Below are 25,115 nucleotides of genomic sequence, written 5' to 3'. Positions count from 1 at the left end.
CCTGTATCTATCTATGTAGATATGCTTCCTTTAGGTAATATTATTAGGAAGCACTGCATCAGTACACTGCTACGCAGATGATACCCAGTTATACTTATCTATGAGGCCAAATTAAACTTATCAGTCAGTCAGGCCTCTGACATCAGGGCCTGGATGAGCTGGAGCTTCTTTCTTTCAAACTCAGATAAAATTGGAGTTATTTTAGTTGGCCCTAAGCACATCAGAGAAGCATTACCTGATAATGTTTTAACTTTGAAAGGCATTAGTTTGGCCTCCAGGTCCACTGTTAAGAATCTTTTTGAGTCATTTTTTGACCAGGACATAACCAGGTCAAGGCAGATGGCCGCCCCCCTGAGCCCGGTTCTGCCCAAGGTTTCTGCCTCTTCAAGGAAGTTTTTCCTTGCCACTGTCACCAAGTTCCTCCAAATTCCTCTGTCCCTCATGTAGAACAATTCTCTCGATCTTTCTTTCACCTATTCACCTAATATTGTGAAAACATCCTGCCTCAAGAGGAAACAGAAAAACTAGTCCATGCATTTGTTACCTGTAGAATGGATTACTGTAATGCATGACTATCTAGCTGTCCCAACAATTCTCTGACAGGCCCTCCATTGATTCAGGATGCTGCTGCACAAATATTAACAGAAACTAGAATTTCTTTTCTGTATTAGCATCTCTTCATCCCTCTCCTGACATACAAAGCTCTTAATGACCAATTTCCATCATATCTCAGAGAGTTCATAGTTCCTGATTGTCCCAGAAAGCCACTTCGCTCTCTAAATGTAGGCTTACTTGTGGTTCCAACAGTAAATCAGGAGGTAGATCTTACAGACATCAGGTTTTCTCTATGGAACCAACTCCTAGTATCAGTCTGGAAAATTGTCTCTCTCTCTCTTCTTTCAAGATAAGGCTTAAAACAACAACAAAGCTCATAGTTACAAGGTTAAATTTAAATTACACTTCAGTTATGCTGCTATAGACCTAGAATGCCAGGTGATACACTTAGCACGCCCCCTCCGTCTCTCTCTCTCTCTCTCTCTCCCTCTCCCTCCCTCTCTCTATCACTCTCTCTCTTTCTCTCTCTCTCTCCCTCCCTCTCTCTATCCCTCTCTCTCTTTCCCTCTCTCTTTCTCTCTCTCCCTCTCCCTCTCTCTCTCTCTCTCTCCCTCTTCCTCTCTCTCTTTCCCACTCTCTCTCTCTCTCTCTCTCTCTCTCTCTCTCTCTCTCTCTCTCAACCCAGCCAGCTGTGCTAGACACTGCCCCCCCACGCCCCCACCCTGGGTTTGGTTCTGTCTGAGGTTTAAGGGGAAGTTTTTCCCTCCACTGTCGCCAAGTGTTTGCTCATGGAGGGATTTGTTGGGTCTCTTTAATTAATTCTATAAAAAGTTTGGTCTACAACTGCACTATATCTAAAATGCCTTGATGTTACTCTATTATGATTTGACACTAAATAAATTTGATAAATAAATTAGATCTTTAACCAGAGGGAACTTTCAAAGACATCTCATTTGAGGCAGTGTTATTAGGCAACGTTGAATTAAAAAAAAATAAATAAATAAAAAAATCTAATATTTACTTGTATTCCTTGTTGTTTGTTCTGTGTACATTCTGTTGGGAAATTGTTGACAAGGATTGAAATAAATCCCAAATTCTACAACTAGTGTTTACACTGGTTATTCAATTATGCACATGTGAATCATCCAAAAAAACAAAACAAAGTTGCTCCTGACTCTTAACCTTGGCTCTTGTTGATTCCTAGATACGCCCCTGCTGTTAATATCACAAAGTGTTGTCAGGTTGTTGTGCTCTTTAATCTGTACAAACAGACTTTTTACCACCAGTTTTACCAAAGGAATACAAAAGATGAGCACAGCCCATTAAAAATGGTGAAGAAGAATATAAAACAGGAGTTTTATGAATTGATCTGCGAGGCCCCTGGAGAGGAAAACTATGCTCCTGGTGTTTCGTCCAGGCCCTGGACTTAAACACTCGACCTCCCAGCAGGTGCAACTTGTAAACATTGACCCCTAGAGGCTGGTCACGGACAGCTGGGGGCTCAGCAGCTCTGCCCTCTGCAGGCAGGAAAGACAATCTGAAATAGTATGGTCTTTAACATGGTGGTTATCTTTGGACCCACAGAGTTAACGTTTTTCACCAAATTAACTGGAGGATGACCCCAATTATTCCAACCCACTGCTGCTCACAGTTTGATCATTAATTTAACTCGGTCATTTGAAAATACAAGAAAACAGTGCTTTTGCATAGTTGTGAGGAACTAACAGCTGCAAAGAAGCTGCTCTGTTCTTGTCTCATCAGGTTGTCACAGTTACATCACGCCATCAAATTCACCCGTCAGCCAGTAATCCTACCTGCCCCCCAGCAGTTGGTCACGCCGATGTGAACAGCTGATTGTCTGATGCTCGGTTTGATTTACAGCAGCATTAAGACAAGAGGATGAGCAGGAAGACACAAAGGACTGGATCAGCTGGTCAGTTTTTGGTCAGGTTTATGAAAAGACATACAGACAGAGGCAGCAGGTGCTGCAATGTTACCACGCGGATAAGGCTTCCTGTGGTGGCTGTTGGCCGCAGTGTTTTTAATTAAAAATATATTTTGAAGCATCGTCATTGTCAGTGAATCGAGCATGAGAAGTCAGTTATAGACATGGAGATGATGAATGGAGATGAAGTACCGGCAGACGCTGGTGTTGAGACATTTTAAGCTCTGAATTGCAGTTGTCACCAGCGAAACCTAAAACCTTTCCCCCCACATAATTCATCATGTACATGCATCCGAAAACCACAACAGCTTCAGCGCCACACAAACAAGGAAACCCACAGAACGTCTCCCTGTGGTTCTTTTTCACAGGTAGCAGAGATTACAGAACCACTGTTAACATCATGTTCTATCTATGTGTCACAAATGAATCAATTTTGTGATGTTAAAGCCGACACTAGCCTACCACCGCTACGTGTGCAAGTTTGTTTATTATTCCACTGCAATTAAAATGCTGACGTTTATCATTCATTTCACACTTTGGTTCCAGGTTACATATTTCTTCAGGTTTCTTTACGTTTGGCCTACATGCAGGCTGGCAATGATGACTTTGTTTGTGGTGTTTTGTTTTGAATGCAGGAGCTTTGTTGTCAATAATGAAAGGTATTTTTTATTAAAATAGGCACAAGAAGGAATATGTCCTCCATTTTGTCACGCCCCACCTGTCATGTATCTATTACTCACCAGCGGGGCACCCCCCACATTTTGAGAACCGCAGCTCTGAACCAACAGCCAGCGATTTCTCTGAACCAGCAGCCCAGGTTCTGCTGGACTGCAGGACTCAGATCCCTCTCCAGGTCAGGTTTCTGAGGAACATGACTGGTGGACCTCCAGGTGTGTCCATTAGTCCTACAGTGGTGCTATAACGTCAATAGTCCACTGTGCCATGCCCTCCAGTGGTCCTGTAAGTCCAATTGTCTGTGTGTTTCCCAAAGGTCCATTGATATGATGGCCTTCGTGGTGAGCTTGTTATGTTGAAGGTCTGATTATTCCTTTGGTTCATGGATCATGGGGGTCCTTTCGGTTTGCTAGCTAGTCAACTCGGTAGTCTTTGACCAGGGGCCTCAGCACTACGGGATTGTCGGTAAGATCTGGTTGCATTCATGGAGCCATTTTGCTGCACACAAAGAAACAACGATGTTGTACATTGAGGATCAGCCGAATGTGAACGTGAGAAAACGTTTCATGCGTGGCCTTTGAGGAGTGGGACTGAGCCACCCAAGAGATCAAAGAACCCCGTCTCTGTCAGCGGGCTGATGGACAGTGAAGAAATTCAGTCCTACAACACACAGATAAACAATGGCACTTTCAGCAGGCAGGGTAAATGTTAACACTTGGTGCTGGTTGATAGCAGGAATTACAGCAGTGACGAATTAGGGACACAAAAGGAGGCTGAGACTTAGTTTGGTTTATTTCAATGGACATGAGGAGCAATGTACCTCTGCATCTGAAAGATCTTCTGTGCAGACACATCAGAGGCAGGTCTGACAGTTTAACACAAGAAGATTTGAAGACAATGGTTTCACAATCTGTATTGTAAGAATGACACAACGTGGGGCGGAGGGGGGTATACAACACTCTTGTGTATTAATTTTATCTTGAACTAGGTTTACTCTGCAGAGGCAGGCCAGAGCAGAACACTTATCATGCTGCAAACTCTCTATTTACTTTGACCATTGTTTTGTATAAGAGCCCGGAACATGATTTCCCTCCTACCAGTCTTAAGTTAGTGCTTTTTTTCATTTGGTTGAATTGGACTGGTGTTTTTTCCTGTTATTGTTCATTTATAGAACTGTCTCCTGTCTTGACATTACGTCTGTTAACTGGGCCGTTTCCTATTTTACATCCTCCCATACATAAATGATGATATTATTTTGCTGATAATGGAAACCCTGCACAAAGACTATATTTTTATTATAATTATTATTATAACAAGGCCTTTATTGGTTTACTACTGCAGGCTTCTCAGATAAGGCAGCTATTATATCATTTAAATGAAGAGCCCACTCCATGCGCTGCGTCGGAATGTGAAAACGAAGTTTGTGGATTTCTTCTAAGTTTGGAGCTGTGATGTAATGTGTGTGCAGGTATAAATATAGAGGCATGGCTGCACAGCACTCATGCAGATCAATGTCGTTTGAGCGCTGAAGCCAGTGCGCCTGTCGGTCTGGGAATGAGCGCAACTTCCACACGCTCCCCTCTGCCGCTGCTTCTTTTTATTTTCGCTTCATTGGACACGCAACGTCGGGAGGCTGCTTTCGGAGCCAGACCCAGGATGGGCTCTCAGGCGGCCCTGCGAACTGTACTGGTCCTGGGCCTTGTGACCGGCCTGGTGGGATGCGCCCCCGGATTGAACCGGACCGCGGACCGTTGGGAGTCCCTCTTCTCCCAGTCCCTGGCGCGGATCCCGGGGGAGAAGCGGGAGGATATCAGTCGGGACAGCGACTACCTCTTGGGAATTAAAAGGTTGCGACGCCTCTATTGCAACGTGGGGATCGGCTTCCACATCCAGGTGTTGCCGGACGGCGGAATAACCGGCGTCCACAACGAAAATCGCTTCAGTAAGTGACGTCATTCATTTATCAGGTTTTATTTCTCCACCTTTGTTGCTGGAGTAACTCAGTTCGCAGCGCGTGTAGTTGGTTTCAAATCCCGAAGTATCTGAACTGGAAGAACTTATCACTCTCTGCCGACTACAAGTCCACAACTGGCTGCTCTGAGGAGCTACAAGAGCTCAACGCAACATCTGGAGTCCTGCCGCAGTGCCGCTGAGCATAGCAGGTAGCCGGCCCCGCTCCGCGGCACCACCGCACTGGAGCGCTCCGCCTAGTTTGTAATTAGAGCCCGCTGTGATCCAGGCCAGCGGCCAGTCAGGTCCTAAAGTTAGGACACGGCCTTCAGACCCATCTGCTGAGCGAGATTAACCCCGCACCGGCCCTGAGGCGGCCGAGCACCGACGCACATTTTCAGACACAAGGAATTAAAAAAAAAAAAAAAAAGCTTAATTGTCCGACTTGCCATTAAGGCGACAGAGACATCTTTAGATGATGCGTAAAGATCGAGGCAGATACATCCTAGAGGACCCAAAAGCGCTTTATTCACGAGAGAAGAAATCCAGACAGACCTCATCCACCATCACACACCTCCCAGCAACACTTCACCGACACACAACCAAACCTCAGTCTCTGCCAATGATGATCATAACGACAATAATAACGATCAAACCTCATAACAGCAAATTATTACTATTCTGGCTTCACAATTCTTGGGAGGCCGGGGGAGGGTCCACGGCGGTGGGGCGGCGTGCAGGTGCAGCAGCCTGGATCCGATTTAATGTGTTCTCTCCCTGAAGGTCTGCTGCAGATCTCACCAGTGGAGAGAGGAGTGGTCACTCTGCTGGGCATTCGCAGCGGACTCTTCGTAGCCATGAACCGCAGAGGAAAGCTTTACGGATCTGTGAGTGTGCTTTCCCATATCAAACACTTACACACACACACACACACAGCTTTCCCAGCAATTTAGTGATGAGACAAGGACGAGCAGTGTAGCTGTAGGTCAGCCTGATGTTTGATAAATCATCTTAATTATATTGATGATGAAATACACTTAACACTTACATGTACTGGCTGTTTCTAATTGACACACTTTCTTGTTGCACGTTGGTTTGGAAACAGGATAACCATGGTATGTACTTAATGACAATCAACAATGTGATGGGGTGTGGCGGTAGAGGTGTGACATCACAAAGATGTCCAGATGTCCGGCTGTTTTTAAGGCTAAGTTTCTGTATATGATCTAGGGGCATTTCTCTGTGGACTGAGATCTTTGATATTTTTACCATATTAATAAGAATAAGAATAAGAATAGACTTGATTTATAATCACAGACCACATTTTGACTTTATGGACCTCTCTCATCTACTGTATGAACATTTAACACCCGCCTGGAGACTGTATGGACGTTTAAATCTTCATGATGGATTTAAGAATAATCTGTGACAATAAATCCTGTTTAAGATAGTAGCACCACGGAGAGAAGATCAGTTGATCACAAAACTCCATAAGATTTGTCGTGCAGCAGAGATTATTCCTCTGTATGAGCAGAGAGCAAGCTGTCTTGTTTCACTCACAGCACAGTCTCAATTCTGTGTAAATCTCTGGCTCCAAGTACCAGCTGCTGTACAATAGCCTTACAGTCAAGAATAAAGCAATTGTTTGATAGTTATCATGATTAACAATGCAGACTCAAACACCCCCCCGTCCCCAACCCCCCAACAAATTCCTCCATTTTTGTTTTGTCTGCTCTTTCAAACAATCAGCATTTTCATATGCTTTATGCTGTGCCTGTTTTTCCCCCAGCTACACTACAACCATGAGTGCAAATTCAGAGAGAAGCTCCTCGCCAACAACTACAACGCCTATGAGTCGGCAGCCTACCCAAGGATGTACATCGGCCTTAGTAAGAACGGCAAAACAAAAAGAGGAAACCGAGTTTCACCTGCCATGACAGTGACACATTTTTTGCCGAGAATCTAATGGCCTGATAAACAGACTTCACCTCAGTTTGCAGGGAAGCCCCAAACTGTGATGCACTTTTAATCCAAGCATTATGCAAGTGTATCATATCTGATCATATCTATGTATATATTCTTTTTTTAATTTATCTTAAATGACAACTTTGTATTTTGGGAGGTATTGTCTTTTCAGTGTGAGGGGGAGTGGCGAGGGGTCACAGATGTTTTGTTTTTCTAATTTAACTTATATTTGCTGCTGCTACTGAAAGGAATATTATCTTTGAACGTTGTTTTTTGCACTAATATGCAGCAGTGCATAGACGTCCGTGACTTCATGTTTTTTATTATACTCAGCAGGAAAAGAATATTTCTGAGGCTTAGCCTAAAATCATCAGGTGTCAGCGGCAGTGATTGCCCAATGCGCCGGCTCCTTTGTGTATGACTGGAACCTAATTGAAACAGTATCACATTACCAGCGGAGAGAGAGAAGAGTAGGAGAGGGGGAGTCGAAGGACCCCCACAACCTCCACCAGTCTGTTTATAGCTCTACCAGGGGGGTGAACTCTGAACTTTTCTGCTGTCAATCTCAGTCAGATCTATAAGACTGCCAATAGAGCAACAAATTCTCTCTGACATTATAGAAGCAGGGATTTTGGGAGCTTAAAGTGAAGGTCAGAGGGAAGTAGCAGAGAAACACAGCCTTGGCTCTGTGTGGGGATTTCAGATGTCAGGTTATTTCTGATCGTCTGCCGGCTTTGGGGGAAAACTGTCCACCTGGTGTGTGTGATGCAGGATGACACAGTTTGGCAGCATCACTCACAACATGATGAAGAGAACTGGACTGATCCGTAACGTGAACTGTTGTCCAACACTCTGTCTGAGCAACACTACCTAACCTTGTGCTTGGAAGACTGGAAAGTTGACAACTGCTGGTTCACATTTTGCTTTAAATTAGCAATTTGTATTATGAGTATTAGAAGAGAAATTTTTGCTGTGGGTGCTCGGCTAGCATTAGCATTAGAAGCTGTTTACTCGCTAGTTGTGTGTAGCGCCTCAGTCATTGGTGATCATAGTGCATCCAGTACGCAGGTACATCTTCAGGGCAGACAGAGCCACTGCAGGAATCCGGTATCAGCCCTGGCCAGGAGCCTCCACCTCTGGAAGCAGCTGTCGGTCAGTGAAGGAATTACATTTGAAAAGGTTTCCTCTAGTCAGTATACAGCTGCTAATACTAATTTTAGTGATGCAGAAAGAACAAAATGTCCAAATAGCTCATTTAAAAACAGATATATTTTTTTTTATTATAAACATTGGCATATTAAAAGACTTTGATATTCACAGATCATGAGACAGTAGCATCAGGTTTATGTGTCTATTGCATCAGTAAAACTACAGCCTGTTAGTTTAGCATACAGTCTTACCCTCCAGATCGTTAAAGCTTATTGGTGAATTTATAATATTTTCTATGCATAATCTGTTTTAAAAGGAGCCCTCTTGTCTGATTGTCAAGAGGCAACTCTGCAAACAGTCCAATCAAAACTCCTGTACAGATTAACCAATTGTTGGGAATATATTTTGAAAAGCGGGACAAAGGACAGGCAGTTCGTTCTTTATGCTCAGCTAAGCTAATCAGCAGCTGGCAGCAGTTCGTATTACTTTACATTGAATGTGTTGAAGTTGTTGAACTCTTCCTTCAGACCTTCTGAGGTGATACATCAGTGTCATTTGCTAAGTGCGTTTCCCCTCCATGTGAGAGATAAACAACAACACAGTCAGGATAAAATAAGACCTCAGATGTGTGTATTGCGCATACAAACTTTGGCACAGTTCCAGTACGGACCTCTCTTTTAATAAACCAGCACCACTTTTCATACTTCCTACAGCACTGTGTTTCTGGCTCCGTTGACACATTTTCCAGACTCCCTAGTTCATGTGTCTGTCTCCTGTCTGTCTCTGCTGAGTCCCAGCAGTTAATGGCAGCCCAGCTCCGGTGGCCATGTTGTCCTAGTTGTGCCATGTCACGTTCCAGCTATCTTTACCCTGTGATTTACTTTTAGAAAGGGTAATCATGGGAGAAATATTTACAGACAGCTGTTAGGCTGAACTCTACTATATGCTAGGGCCAGTAACCCTATATTTTTCTTTATATATTTTGTAAATATAACCTCTAAGTAACTGAAGGAACTGGTATTCATTCAGGGGGAGGACAGTTTTAAATTAACAGAGCTGGGGGGGGGGACTTTGAACCAATCAAACGCACCTCATGCTTTAAGACACACTTTAATTCACTTGATGAATTAGTTTTTTTTTTTAAAAGGACAGGTGAGAGACAGGGTTGAGCGAGGTGACAGACGGGTGTGACAAGGTGAGAGACAGGTGAGCTCGTCTGTGCTCTGGTGCCTTTAAGTTTCAACATTCCACATGGCAGCATATTGTTTGATGCGTTAGCAGAGAGGCCAGCCACGCTGAACACACGCTAAGTATTAAGTTGCAAATAGCTCAAGCAAATATCATGCAAACTGTTACTGTGGTGGCTTTGGGCCATGATTCTGACGGGCAGGCGCAGTGGTGGGGACTGGGGGTCTGCGCTCTGCAGCTGGAGACCTATGAGATCTATGTCAGATTGTCATATTAAGAGATAAAGCTCCTCACACGGTTAAGATGTTTGAATCTCCTCGCCACAATCTTAGCTGGCTACAGTGACACATGCAGGTATACCGGAGCATCTGGTGGTCACAGCTGGGCTCAGTGTTCTCAGGTGTCCCTGCTTTGCATGGCAGGCATAATGTTTACAGTGGAATTCCTTTTACCCTGCGTCACTGACCCGGGGTGAGCCCTCTACTCTTCTGCTCATTTGGTTATTGGTTAGAAGACCACTGCAGCTCGTGAGCCAGTACTCTGTGACTGGTTTGGTCACTTCCAGCTCACAGGGTCCATTGGTTCACAGCAGGGTGAGCGTCCCTGCTCACCATGTGGACTGGAACATGTCCACACAGGCAGTTCAAGAGAACTGCTATACGTCTCCTGAGTAGACACGGCACTGATCCACATTCACGCCATGGCTCTTGGATGCAGCCCAACAGTTCCCCAAATCTGCTGCTCTCCGTGAAAGGGTCAAATCACCCGGATCACACTGACATGTTCTCAACTCTCTCTCTCGTCAGCAATCCTGTTTTTATTCCTTCATTTCCTTGCAACTCTGAGGAAATGCTGCCTACAAACCCATTCAGTCCACGAGAGGAGGCTGGAGGACAATCCAGTTACACTTTTTGTGAATATGAAATGATGAAAATATCATATTTGAATATTTGAGCCCCCAGAGATGAAAGGAAATCTCAGAAATTGGACTTAAATCTGTTCAGGTGGATGGGAGGAAAAGTCTGTGAACGATAACTGACCCATATAAAATTCAATGGCAAATGCGGGGAGATCTGTGATGATTTCACAGGAGTTGTTGTATCGTTGTTGTATCATGATAGAATGTGGTCACAGAGACATAATGTTACTTTCTTCAGCGTTGCTGCGCCTTTCACTGCACATTCAGGGAAAGGATTTTCTACTAATATGATTCTGTACTTCCTATTATCCTTCCTAACTCTAAGACCACATCCTGTGGTCTTAGAATTTTCTATCAATCACTTTTATCCTGTAGTTTTATACAGGACATAATAATGTATCACTGTATGTGCTGTGCACATGGTTGAAGTTGAACTTGAAATGAAGTTGACAATAAAATGATGATGGGCCGATGGAGGGTGTGTCCTGTGTGTCTGTGTTTTCACTGACCTCTCTCTATCACACAGTAGCCACGCCCCCTGACGCATACCCTGCTTCCTGGCCTCTCTTCCTCCAAATGGAACCAACAATAAAATATAAAATAAATAACATAATGTTTTATTAAAGACTTCAAATTATAAATGATGTGAGAAATATGGAACTAAATGTGGACTTAAATACAACCTGATACAGTACATATACATCAGTGGAGTTGCCCCTGAGGGGTTGCCACTGGGGTAACTATTCCCCTGACTTTCGCCTTAGAGTCCGCAATTAAAAGCGCTGCCCTTTTTCTGATCGTCCTGCTTGAACACGGTATCCCCACTTGTAGATGATCCAGTGGATTTAGGTGCACGGATTATCACAGGTGCTCTTCGGAGGAAGCAAGTTTTTCCAGACATCAGTGATCCGTTGGCGTTTTCTGACGATGTTCTCTATGAGCGATAGGCTGCAGATTCTCAGCTGAGGGAATACGTTACATATACAATCTTTTTTAACCATATGGAAGTAATGTGGCCAAACGAAGCCATGCACTTACAGTAACGCAGCCATCAGAAAAAAAAAAACAAAAAAAAACACCAATCACAGGATGTGTTTTGTTAATTATTAAAGTTCTGCCTTTTCTGGTAAAATGAAGTATACAATGTCAATCATGCTTAGCAAAACATTTTAAAGTACCATTTACTGCAGTGCCTTTTTCTCATGCTCCAGTAGCTCAATCACAAGCTAGAGTTTCTGGATTTCCAGCTATTTCTTTTGGATTATTCAGCTCTAGATGGTTTTTATAAAAGACCTGTCTGCTCCAACATGTATTAATAGGACATCAAGCAACAGAGATGAGCGAGATAGACTTTTCAGTTATGTTGGTGTACAGTGTTCATCATTCACTAATGCGTCATTGGTTCATAGAACTGCTATAAATGATAAAACCCTTACCACATGTTTTTTTGTGGGCCTAGAGGTGGAGGGTTATATAATGTCCTCTCCCTGTGACATTAATGAGCAAAAAACTTTATTACTTCTAATTTTAAAATATTGAAATTTTTAATTATATTCTTATTTAGAAAATTAAGATATCTACCCCCAAAGGTACCTCTGAATACACCGAGTGTCTCCTCATTATTAATCTCCACCTGTGGAATAATTTTAAGAGAAATGAATAAAGTGGATTCAACACAGCAAACAAAGATGAGAGTACATGACAACTTTCTTTGACAGTTAACTCTGTGTGGGGGTCAGCAAGGGTGTGTGCTGGCGGCTTGAGCAACTCTACGGTTTCTCCCTCAACTGTAAATTAGATTAAGACTTGTCTCACCTGAGAAACAATAAATATGCATTTAGTATTTTACCACCAAAGCATTTATACATACCCTGGACAAAACCATGCTGCTGGGAGCTGCCAGCAGCAGGGTCTGACTGAAAATCCCTGTGTATCCCCTCCATGATCGGCCGCCCTTCATTGTTTGCAAGGCCCAGCTCCTCTGAGCAGTGGGGACCCTCCAGTCTTTCTCCTCTCATTTATCTTCTCGTTTGCTTCAGATAATATTAACACGTAATATGTTACGCAGCGTATCATCCACATTCCACTAAAAGAATGATGAATACATTCCACTTTGGATTATATTTTTGTGCTTGGTCTGGATTTGCTGACCGTTTTGCACTGCTGACACTACAACTAATAGAACACCAACTAGAAAATTGCTTAGACTTTATCACAAATAAGACAAATCAAATGAATTTCTCTTTAATTTGGCCTTAATCTACCTGATTTCCATGTATCCTTTATTGTGAGACAATGTCAGGGAGAGAATTAAAGTTATATAAAATATATTATATCACATTATAGTATATTATATCAGCTATATCACGCATTGACGCGATTTGCAATATTTTGCAGCAGAAGTGTTGCTTTTAGCTGTTCTTATCTGTCTGAACTCTTCAAAACTCCCCATTATCATAATCTGCTCCTCTTGGCTGAAATATGCAGCACATAATCGGATAATTTTTCTGTGGAAATGGCGTCAAATGACACCAAAACATCCCTTTTCATGTGAACGCTCACAGAGCTTGATGAGGCAAGCCTGGGTCGACAAATCAAGTTGATAACCACCATCGTGATACTCATTATCTCTGGGTGGACCTCTTGGCTTTGTCGAGCCAGCTCACCCAAAGAAAGCCCGGCTCTGTTGAGCTTCCTCTGTAGTGCACCCCTCTGATGTTGTTAGACAGAATGCGGGTTTTTGGCTCTTCAAACCAGGTTACAACACCAAGTACATACTGTACCACAACTTTGGTCAAGACGCGAACTAACCTGATGGGCACAGCGTAAAGTACTTTGGCCCATTTGGCGCATTTATCAAACAAGCTAAGAAACTGGTGTATATCCAGATCTAAAAAATTGTCTCATGTCAGGTTTCACTATGATTTACTAGATGTTGCTATTGAAGTCAATCTCAGCCTACAAAAGTTCAGGTGTTGCTAAATGGCTGAAAACAACAGAACATCACACCCTGTAAAATTCTCAGTTCAGCTGCCTCGCCTCTTCAGTTACCACATAGAATATGGCCGAGAATAAAATCTTTGCTACGGCAAAAAGCTTATATCCCAATTCTAACCCTAACCCTTCATTTAGGAGAAGAAAAAAAAAGATCTGCTCTCGACTATAAACACACAATAACAATAAATTGTATGATAACACAACCTCGGCAGCTCATTCCAGAGTTTGGTACAAACTTGATCCCTTCTGAGCTTCAGCCTTGCTTTGGGGACTATCTGGAGTGTCTGTGTCTAAAAAAAAATGTTATAATGCACGGTAGCCCAAGAAGGGACGCCAGGATGGATGCAATGTGTTCACTTGGCCTTTTGTTAGATGGCAATGAACTGCTGCCTCTTTCCTCTGTGTCCTGTGAACTGGGACTGTGCCCTGTCTGCGACGGCCAGAAAACAGCAGCTAGATGCTGAGCTGTAAAGCTGAACGTACCTTCAAAGTCTCCTACTTTTATCACCCGTGTCTTTGCTGATTGTGTGTATGTGTGACTTAAGGAAATGATGTGGACCAGACTCTGTGACTGTGTCACATTACCCTGACACTTTTAGTAATGCTGTGTATGTTAGTGTTTTCATTTTCTTTCGCTCATGCATTCATCTTCTTATCCATTTCTGGGTGGGGGGGGTCTGGGGGGGGGCGATCTCTGGAGGGGCCCGGTCTGTGGACTGGGTTGGACACACACAACAAATCTGTCAGCGTGTTATCAGGTAATCCATGTCATATCCATCTACTGCTCTTCCATGCTGTAGCCGACTCCATCACTCACACTAACCACTACGCCACCGTGCTGCTCAAGGGACACGGCAGAAAACTGGTAGATCAACAACCTCCATCTGTATTTTTCATTTACCCGGTTCATATATAGTCGCAATGTTATATTATTTCGATATTCTAAATAGGATAGATATATACTTTATTATTACTTACATGCATCATTCACACAACAGGCAAACAGTAAAAAGATCCGAACTTCCCATCACTACTCTGTCTCCAACTCTTTAGCAATGACGGTCACTATTGGCTGTCCTAGAAGTCACTAGATGGCGTCATCACACAATTTGCATAACATATTTAGTTAATTTTATTGACATATTCGTTTATCAAATTATTTTTCAAACTGCTTCAGGTTTAAGATTTAGACAATTATTCAAATTCATGTGTTTTTATGCAGCAATGTATTTGCATTAAAGTTTACCATTTTGAGTAATAATGACACACCTGGACATTTTAAATGTGCGGTTTTAACGAAGTTTGGACAGCGCTGACACGGATACAGACAGGCTGAGCCATGAATGGGTCCAATAAACAAATTAAAGGTCAGCTCACACCAGCAGAGAGCCAGAGAAGGCTGGATGTGTTTGAAGCTGACGGTGACCAGGGAGCGCCACTTCGCTCAATGTGTGACCATAAATGTGTGACAGGAGGAAAAGAAGAAGGAAAGCGTGCTTTGGGACTGGGAAAGGGCTCGTGTCTGTAAGTAAGTCAGACTGATACCAGCTTTGACCGCTCCAATTAGACCTGAAGATATCTCTAAATTTGTCCCAGTCCCTTAAAAAAAACCCACTAAACAGACAATCAACTCCTTCATATGCTCATTTCATCTGTCAGATCTATGTAGGAGCTATCCTACAACCAAACAATACTCTTTCATTTATCCAATTCATTATATTTCATGAACAGATTATTGCATCATAGATAACAAATTTCTTGTGAAAGTTTGAGAAGAAGGAGACAGAGTCAGTGAAGAGAGGGCTCAATACTCTTTAATGGGAAAACAGAATAGGGTGGGCAAAGGGAGAGTGGCTGACGATCAGAACTGGGGTGAATGCTGGAGGCCGGCTGTGTTGAGGCTTTGAGGTGGTGGTGAGGCTGGATGTGGCAGGCGTGGTCAAAATGGCAGCCGAAGGATCCGGGGCAGAGACGAGGAGACGTTGACAGGGTCAGAATTCAGGTCAGATTACCAGGGCAGAGAGGAGAAGACGTGGCCAGGGTCAGAAGACAGGTCAGATTACCGGGGCAGAGACAAGGAGACGTGGTGAGGGTCGATACCCAGAGCTCAGTCCAGAAAAGAGTGTTGGAGAGTAGTGCGCGACACAACAACAATCTGGTGACGAGTAGATGCAGAACCATGGGCTTTGTACTACAGCCTGCTGAGATGATGAGAACCAGGTGAGGGGCCAGGATGGAAACTAGACCACACCCATGCCACACCCACAGGTACATTCAGGACAGGGGAGGGAAGACAGGAAGAACAAACAAGGAAACCCACAAACATGACACTTCAGCCTTATATCTGTAAAAGCTATTACCACAGCCTTTTCCTGTCGGACCAAAGCTCAGTTGAAGTAGACAGATGCTTTTGTTGTGACACAACTTACACGGGGCACCATTTGTTGGGGCCTGATAGTTCATTAGTGATAGGCTATCGAAAATTGACTAAACTACTAATTTTAAAATATGAATGCTGAATGCTAACATTTTGAACATTTTGAGAAGCCAGCCTTGCTCTCTTTACTGTCCATGATTGTCACACACATCACATATTTACAGTCTGTGGCCCATCTTGCCTGATTCTAGGAGACAGTTTGTAGTAGAGGTGGATGCCTCTGTGGGGGCCATGCTCTCACAATACAGTGTTAATGACAATGTCACACTGCATCCCCCTGCAAATTATGAGCTGCTGGCCATATTGGTGGCCCTCAAAGATTGAAAACACTGGTTGGAGGGAGCTGAGAAGTCTCTCAACATGTGGACTGATCACAAGAATTTTAAATACATTCGATCAGCTAAGTGTTTGAACTTGTTGTTTTTCAACCGGCTTCAGTTTTCTCTGTCTCACAAGGCCCCAAAGCCAGCAGGAGTGTATGTGTGTGCGCCTGCATTGCTGGTGTTTAGGTTTATGTGTATACGTGGGGATGTCAGATTGACTGACACGTCAGAAAAGAGAGGAGGGCGGAGTCAGCAGGTAAGACATGTAATATGAACATGAGTCACAAAGAAGTTTCCTCTACTAGTGTTGCACCTGAAAGCCGTTACAAGGACAGAGTGTGCGCTTCACTGCGTGACCGGGACAACAGACACTTGCGTCAGGATTCGTATTGTTTATGTTCCTCCCCCCTCAGTCCCCCCTTCCTTTCCTGTGTTGTGCGCCTGTGGACGTGTCTGTCTTTCCTGTGGTTTTCTGATAGGAGGCTGGTCTGGAGCTGGGCACACCTGGAGTCCCTTACCTACACACCTGCAATGAATTGAGCCTCTTGTGCCATCTACTCACCTGCTCCATAAAAACCTGGTTCATTCTGCCACTCCTCTTGACCTAACCTGTAGCCTCCCTTCCTGTGTGTCAGAGTCCACCGGTCTCCCTGCCTGGCTCTCATCCATCTTCATTGCTCCCCACAATCAGCTCTCGCCTGTTTCCTCTGTTTTCCATGAACTGGTTCATTCTCCACCACATATCCACCATCTTTGTTTGTGTTCAAACTGTGGTGCCATTAAATAACAGAAAGTCCTGACATTTGGACTAAAGCGGACTACAGACGACATGCTGTGGACCCCTCGTTAGTCGAAGAGCTAGCCTCTGACTTTGCACGCTACCAGGCTGCTAGAATCGCTGCTAGCACTAATGTGGAAGAGCACAGCATTACAGCTGGTCATACCTGCCCACTGTCCGCCTCAGACCGTGATGTGAGGTGAGTTCTGAGACAAGTCGACTGGAGGAAGGCTGCTTGCCCTGGTTGCATCCCCAGGAGTGCACTGACATCATGTGAAATCAGCTCATCCTGTTTTCACAGCTATTTTCACCTTTCCCAGGCTCACCCTGTTGTCCTTGCCTGCTTCAAAAGGTCCCTGTCTCCAAAGGTCTAACCCAGTCTGTCTTAATGATTATCATCAAGTAGCGTTCACCTCTGAGGTGATGATGTGCTTTGAGACGCATCGAGGACTGTCTTCTCATCGTTGCCCAACCCATTCGAACCCCTTCAGAGTACTGATGACACCGCCAACCACGTCATTCACTGGACAGTGCCAATGGGAAATATGTACATCTCAAACTACGGCACTGCACATATATATTTCATTATTTCATTTCAGGTTCATTTTTCATTTTGTTTTCCTTTTTTAACTCTGAAATGAGCCAGAGCTATTTTGGATTCTATTGTAAACTTTTTCCTTTAATTTGACGTAGTTTGAAATCATAGGAAGGTTCACAGGTAACCTCACTGTTGTTCTATTCTGTCTGTTCTGTACCTTTTTAGGTTTGTTTTCGATTATACATACACAACCAACATTTTGAAATGAGAATAATACAACTCCTGAGAGACAGTATGAGATGATCTGACGTCTCACTGCGTTTACTCAAGGCTTCAGCAGTCAGAACAGTTTATTGTAAAGAGTCTCCTTCAGAACAAGTGTTTGCTTGATAGGCTGAAATATGTTATGCTTCTGTTTTTGCCTTGTCCTGCATCTGACAGAGACAATTGAACAATCTCCAGAACTCTTTATTTAGTGGTTAATCCTTTTTGTGATGCGTGAAGACTTCTGGAGACCTGCCCCTCTCTCTGCTGTAGTGACTTGTGTCGCAGCACTTTCTGTACCGCTGCTGCCTTCTGTTGGAGGAATGTTAGCACAACACACTGGAGGTTTGGCTCACCTTTGTTCAGACATGATTTAAAGTTGATTACATGTAATGGATCTTTGGTGTAAATATTTATACTGCAATTTAAAATGAAAACACTCAGCTGCAGTTGTGGTTCTGTTGATTTTTCGTATTCTCCCGCTGCCGAGCACGTCTGCAGACACTCTGAGTGTTGCAAGAATTAGCGTGTTGTGGCCGCCTTCAGTAGAGATCACAGTGTGGTTTCTGCACAATTTCACAGAATCCAGAAGATTCTTGGAGTCACCAACCGGCTGAGACAAGTTCTAACTGAGCATCAGAATGAAATGACGGCCATGGTGAAAGCAGGGAGAGCCAGACTGCCTGGTGTCACTGCTGAGTGTGCTACATCAGGTCACTGTCCCTGTTTAAAATTACAGTCAAACAGTAATAAAACCAGTTAGTTAGTAGTCATTTCTTCACCAGAATCCAACATGTCTGCATTTCCTCTTCTTTTTCTTCTGTCCTTTTTATCTTTTCTCTCCCATCTCCTGTGACGGCAGATGGCCCTACCCTCTCTGAGTCTGTTTCTCTGCCTCTTAAAGTTTTTCCCTCCGCTGTCACCAAGCCCTTACTGAGGGAAGGATTTCTTGGGTGTCTTGAAATAATTTCTCTACGTGGAAAGTGCTTTGATTTGACTCTGTTAAGTGATTTGGTGCTAAATAAACTTACTTGATTTGATTTGACCCTGCGATGGACTGGCGATCTGATGGACTGTACCCCACGCTCACCCAACGCGAGCTGGGATTGGTTGCAGGAACCCCCATGACCTGGAAATTTATAGGGAAGCAGGGGGCATAGTGGTTAGTGCTATTGCCTCACAACAAGGAGGTTGCAGATTTGGTTCCCGGAGTTTGCATGTTCTCCCTGTGTGTGCCTGGGTGTCCTCTGAGTACTCTGGTTTTTTCCCCACCGTCCAACAACATCATGTTTGGGTTAATCTGTGACTCTAAATTTTCCGTAGGTCTGAGTGTGCGTGTGAGTAGTTGTTTCACTCTGTCAGTCTCTGTATGTTGGTCCTGGACTGTACAAGTGACCTGTCCAGGGTGTACCCTCCCCTCACCTGATATGATCTGGGATTGGCCCCAGTAACCCCTGCGACCTGGAAAGGGATAAGCAGTAGAGGATGAATGAATGAATGATTTGGTTTGCTGTCATCTGATTGATTTCCACCACACACGTGATTGTTCTGAGCTGCAGGTATTTTTTTCTCTTCATGTTGTGTTTCTCTGAAGCCAGTGAATTCTTGCTTTGCACTGCCCTCTGGTGATGAACTCTGTTGAGACGATGATACGGGTGGACTAAAGGCATAAACTTCCAAAAAGACAAAAGCACAGAGGCAGTCACACCATCCTCTCTTAGAAACGATCAATCTGCAAAATCTAAAAACCTAAGGCTTTGAAACCTGGGCTGCGGCTGTGTGTTGGTAGATGATGGTGAGCAATGTTTGCTCTCCATTACAATTTAACTTGCAGGCTGAGCAGCGGAAGCACAGGCCTGAACATGATAAGAGCGGAAAGAAGTCTGTTATTTGAATGAGCACTGACCCAGTCTAACAGCTTCGCTTGGAATCAGACCAACTCGTAGACTTTACCCTGTTCACAAATAAAAACGTGCAATTTGACTGAGGGCGTCTGGTAGAGCTTTATGTAACATAATTATGCAACATGATCATCAATGTTATGCACATGTGGTCTATAGGCAGGACGCAGGGTCTGGACTTTGCCGATCTTTTAGTGTGAAGCTGATCCTTAGGACTGGAGCAAAACATTTAGACTGAAGCTTGTCCTTTAGAATGGAGGTGATCCTTTACACTGAGGTTCATTCAGACTGGAGCTCATTCTTCAACGGGGAATGATGTCTTTAAACTCAGTTGAGCCTTCAGACTGTGCTGATATTTTAGAGTGGACCTGATCCTTTAAACTGAACCTGCTGCTGGACCGACTCCTGAACCTGCTGTTGGGCTTTCTTTGGACCTGTGGACAAGATGCTGAGTGTGTGGTCAAGCTGCTGGGCCCACTGGAAGACCCATGGACCTGTTGGACCTGTGGACAGGCTGCCAATCCTGCTGCTAGATCTATGGGCCTACGGGAGCTATGGTGGAGGTGCTAGCATATCTGTGAACCTTATGCCGGACCTGGTGTTGGACCTGTGGAGTTGTTCCTGGACCTGTGAATCAGCTGATATTTTGCTAAACCCTGTTTGGAATACATGGGATGTGTTTGGGAAGATGATGTGGTGATTCGACAGAGGCAGACTGCTAAGTGATGAGTCCTGTAAGTGATATTGAATTCGAAACTACAGCAGTGTGCATCGTCACTCAGGGATAAAATGGGGCCTCTGGTCAAGCCTCTTTAGTGGCCAACAGACAGCTATGATTCTGTTGGACATCGTGTAGGGGTGTGTTGTGGTGTGCTTCTGGGAACTGGATTTGGGGAAGAGGGTTATCAGCAGCTGATAAGGAGTGCGTTTAAAAGGCTGGGTCAGGAGGAGACAGCTCACTCAGCTGGAGGGAGAGAACACAAGGATCTGATGAATCATGCTTTTGCTTGTGGCCACTGTGTATGTTTTAAATGTGGTTTTTGCCACCGGAGTTGTCTGCCTGCCCCTGTTGGACCAAGGGCCCCGCAGTAACCATGGCTGGGACCAGGTGGTCCGACTAAGGCACCTGTACGCTGCCAGACCTGGATTGCACCTCCTGATTGACGGGGATGGACAGATTGATGGCTCTGCTATCCAGACTCTGCACAGTAAGTGGAGGCTTTATCACAGTCAGCTGCAGAATAAGCTGTTCTACAGGAATCAATCAGACTGACCAGTGTTTCAACTCCAGGCCTGCTAGAGATCCGTCCTGTAAATCCAGGCTCTGTCGCCATCAGAGGGGTAGCAAGTGAACGGTTCCTCTGCATAGAGGGCGATGGGACTCTGTACTCATCGGTAAGAACAAGGGTGTGAACCTGATGTTTATTCGTTCATTTATAACATTTCATTTATAATTTCAAGAAACCTCAGTCACTTCCAGAGCTGGTTAGGACTGTCAGGGCCAAGAGAGATAAACATTTTTATCCAACTTGCACTGCAGAAAACTAATTACCAGAACAGTTATGCTGTAACTAATATGATTGTATAATAATAAAAATAACTAATAGCAATATATACAAAGTAAGTCATACATTTTTGCGAGGTTTATTCAGAAAGTGATAAAAATCCAACCCATAAAATTTTAATGAAAATCAGCTGACATAATGTTATAATTTCAGATAGAATCCTGACCAGAAAATACAGAGAGCTCACACAGATGACCAAGAAATCCAATATATGCAGTAAATTACAATTTATGTGAATGACTGTATGAGGGCTACTGTAACTTGACTGTTCCCACTGAAACACTGCTGTAGTTTTACTTTTTTCCAACCCTAAGCCCATCACATTTTCCCAGCCTGCTCCTGTCAGCCTGTGATACACTGAGCCCTGGAACCTTAGATCCTTTCTCACAGAAGAAATATTTTTCTCAACAAACACTGTCATTATGACCTTTTTAGCATCTTTAGGTCGTCGCTGAGACATATCGAAGCAGCTGTGAGGTCAGATCACTGCAGATCACAGGAATCACTGTGACTAGAAAACACAATGAAAACCGAATTCATATTTTTAGAAGCTTTCAGGAGAATTTCCCTGTACTTGCTTGTTCCACTACTTTTGAATCTTCCCTCCTCTCAGTGCCTCTTCTCCAGCTGCTGGATCACTGTCTGTCACTTTTTCAGTTGCCACTAAAATATTCTGGTTTGTCCATGTATCAGATATTAGAGATTTTAGAACAGTTTGTTGTTTTTTTACCACATGGACACTACCCAGAACATATATGTTTTCTGGTTGGTGTGATTCGTACTGGTTTGATCTCCATAGACTTCAGAAGAATGGCTCAAATCTGACAGCAAGGCCAGACAGTCCCACTGTTCTTTTTGTGTGACACTCAAATGTATGCTTTATTACTTTATGGTCTTCATAGTTGTGTTAGAGCCACTATAGTTAATTTGTTATTTGTGACTTGCATGTTGAATATTGGTAGTAATTTCTAATGCTGCTGGTACCATATGAATTTATGTCTATTGCAGATCTAGCATTTTCTTTCATCAGACATAGATTACAATATGGTTTTACCATTTCAGCCTGCTTTTTGACTGGATTGCACCCCATCTCTCCACCACAATTGGTGCCAATAAGTTCAGGGCATTTTGTGTAATCCTGACAAATAAACAAAGAGGACGGGGGCAGACATTCCCTGACGCCAATGTCAAAAAACACAAATCAGTCTCAGATCTGCCCCAGATTGGAATGGGTTCTTCCCTGATCCAGCACAATTCATCCTTCCACCAAGTTTGGCACAAGCAACTTCAGGCCATTCTTGTATGATCTTGTAGAAAACAAAAATTATGATCTGTGGTGTCTTCTCCAAACTCAGCGATGTGACATACGAAAAACTTCAAAATCAGGGAAATGTTCAAAGAATCTTAAAGAGAGATGCCTGCAGACGCTGCCCACCTCAGGATTCTTGCTGTGGGTCGTATGTTGGCCATCAGCCTCCATGTTCTGAAAATACAGGAGTCAGTCATTCATTCAAACAGTGAGTTGGTTCATCAACCTTTGTCCAGTGTGGTACAGGGTAGGATGTGTTTGCAAAGGGAAAAACCTGAATGAAAAGATCCAGCAGCAGCAACAACAACCTTGGCCTCTGGCTGCCTCTCAAAGCAAACAGCTATCAGATAACTCACAGCATTATTTAGTTATTTTTTTTTCCACAGCAGATTTTAATCTGTAAACACCACATGTTAATGGGGGGTAATGTTGAGCGCTAACTCTTCATGTTATGCAGGGAAAAAAGATGACGTATTGATCTGACACCTCTTCGCTGTCCATCTAGCATGCCAAAAAATTTGAAACCAAAATATTAATATAAAATAAAACACTGTGAAGGCTATTACAGTCAAAACAGAGATCAGTAGTTACCAAAAAATAGCCAGAAATGCGGCAGAGAGAAAAATGACAGGAATCACCATGGGGACAACCTAAATAGACTACAGTGACGGCATACGGTCATTCAAACAGGAATTATATAATAAACGTCCAAGCTAATGGATTTTTCCTCCCGCAATTAAGGAAATTTCCTCATATGAAAACCAGCATCAAATAAACTCCACTCTCCAAACGTACAACTTGCAGGAATTACATTAATACTTCGGAACTGTGACAATTATCACTACAGTCTAAAAACGACTCAACAGATCAGGTACATCAAATACATAAAAAACTTCATAAATGTAATATGACAATTATAAAACAAGCACTTACTTGTTCGGCATGGAATTAATATCAAGAATAAGCAGGTTGGTGGAAAAACAAGTGAGCAACAGCACAACTGAAAAATTATTTGGTGCGCATTAATATGAACTACATCAATGCCCACCAATTGATGTAATTAGTAATTAGTCACATCCTCTCAATCAACACGTCACTTCCATTATACAGCAAACACTCATTATACTTAACAGTCAGATATACTGAGCATTTTGTACACTACACATTTAGGAAACAAGGAGCTACTGGGGCTATAGTGACACATGTTACATGTTAGACCAAACCCTTCCAAATATTAGATAATTGGTATAAATTTCTTTTACTAGCGTAATCCAAATTAATTTTTTGTTCCAAATTCTTACAAGACCTTAACGTAGGAACATGCAACACATTAGGTGAAATGTGCAGGTCTGTGGGGCACCCACACCAATTTTAATGTTGGCTCCACAAATTATTTTCTTCATCCGTAATCTGCCCTCCACAGAGAAATGCCATCTCAAAAACTCAGACATATGAATGTGTCTTCATGTTTTCCAGCATACCTACATAAGAGATGACTGCAGCTTCAGAGAGAAGCTTTTATCTGATGGCTATAACATCTATGTCTCGGACAGTCATGGCGCCCTGCTGAGTCTTGGAAACCGGCGGCAAAGGCTGCAGGCTCGAGACCGGGGTGTCCCGGCTTTGGCCCAGTTCCTGCCCAGGATTAGCACCCTGGATCAGACTTTATCCTCTGGGATGGACATCCCTGACCAGCCGGGGCAGATAACCCTTGCCAATGGACAAAAGGAGGAACCTGTAGACACAATGGATACCTTTGGCAAGCTGTCTCAGATCATCCATAGTCCAAGCTTCCACAAAAGATGAAGCAGTTGCTTGGAGACGGCTGTAAAAGAGACGTGTTGTGCTCTGAGGCCAGGCACATCTCCCTGCATGTTACAGAACCAGGACCCCGAAAGCATGTCGAGCCAGCCTGCACCTGGTGAGGCTGCGAAATCCTGCAGGAGTTCATTTAGAGCTGACAGAACAAACACAGATTCGCACAGAGCAGAGAATGAAGATTGTAGCCAATTGTCCTCAATTACAATGCTCTGTTAAACTTTACAAGTTGGTTAGATTTAGAGAGGGAGTGTTCAGGTAAAAAGCTGTTCTGTTAAGGTAATTGGACTTTGGCGTCTTGGTTACAAGGCTAAACAGGTGGATGATGTTATAGAATGGTCGTAGTTTAAAGAAACAATGTTTATTGTCAGTGAAGTGGGAAGTGAGTAAAGGTGCGTGGTTGGTCACCTGACTTCCGCCATGGTGCAGCTACACGGCGGGGTCACATGAATGTACACGTCTATTTAATGCTGTCTCACACACAGTCGTGTGTCACACAAAAATCATCATCATCAATCATAAGTATGCTTCAAGATCATTCACGGCACAAACACCAAAGGACGGTATGCATGCTCTTTGCCCCACTGATTCACATAAAGGTGTGTCACCATCATGAAAAGAGATCAGTGTCATTTATCACACCTGTAGTAGGAATCGGGTGCCACGTAGAGGAGCAGTACGACGGGAGCAGACATTTCAGAGGAAAATCTGTAAAGAAGGACTGGGATCTCAGTCAAAGGACCTTAAATAAGTTCAAAAGTTCAGAAGAAGAAAAATGATGGTCTAAATATAAGTCAGCCCAAATGTAAAACCTTTCTGTTGAAACATGGACTGATGTG

At 43.5% G+C, this 25,115-nt stretch overlaps 2 protein-coding genes across 2 annotated transcripts; both read left to right on the top strand.

Annotated features, from left to right (window-relative positions):
* Positions 1-4,831: 4,831 nt before the first annotated feature.
* fgf4 (fibroblast growth factor 4) lies at positions 4,832-7,091 on the top strand. The gene is made up of 3 exons (XM_029498803.1): positions 4,832-5,117; positions 5,909-6,012; positions 6,915-7,091. Exons 1-3 carry the CDS (start codon positions 4,832-4,834, stop codon positions 7,089-7,091), a joined length of 567 nt encoding a protein of 188 aa, XP_029354663.1.
* Positions 7,092-20,581: 13,490 nt separating this feature from the next.
* Positions 20,582-24,264, top strand: fgf19 (fibroblast growth factor 19). The gene is made up of 3 exons (XM_029498902.1): positions 20,582-20,792; positions 20,876-20,979; positions 23,935-24,264. The coding sequence occupies exons 1-3, from the start codon at positions 20,582-20,584 to the stop codon at positions 24,262-24,264; spliced, it is 645 nt and encodes a 214-aa protein (XP_029354762.1).
* The last annotated feature ends 851 nt before the right edge of the window (positions 24,265-25,115 follow it).

This window comes from Echeneis naucrates, chromosome 3 (assembly GCF_900963305.1).
Source record: "Echeneis naucrates chromosome 3, fEcheNa1.1, whole genome shotgun sequence".
Taxonomy (NCBI): Eukaryota; Metazoa; Chordata; class Actinopteri; order Carangiformes; family Echeneidae; genus Echeneis; species Echeneis naucrates.
This window is presented reverse-complemented; position numbering and strand designations above follow the sequence as displayed.

Coding starts and splice junctions, on each gene's coding strand:
- fgf4 (XM_029498803.1), top strand. CDS start 4,832: ATGGGCTCTCAGGCGGCCCTGCGAACTGTACTGGTCCTGGGCCTTGTG. Junction 5,118..5,908: donor CCACAACGAAAATCGCTTCA/GTAAGTGACGTC, acceptor CTCTCCCTGAAG/GTCTGCTGCAGATCTCACCA. Junction 6,013..6,914: donor GAGGAAAGCTTTACGGATCT/GTGAGTGTGCTT, acceptor TTTTTCCCCCAG/CTACACTACAACCATGAGTG.
- fgf19 (XM_029498902.1), top strand. CDS start 20,582: ATGCTTTTGCTTGTGGCCACTGTGTATGTTTTAAATGTGGTTTTTGCC. Junction 20,793..20,875: donor TGCTATCCAGACTCTGCACA/GTAAGTGGAGGC, acceptor TTTCAACTCCAG/GCCTGCTAGAGATCCGTCCT. Junction 20,980..23,934: donor ATGGGACTCTGTACTCATCG/GTAAGAACAAGG, acceptor CATGTTTTCCAG/CATACCTACATAAGAGATGA.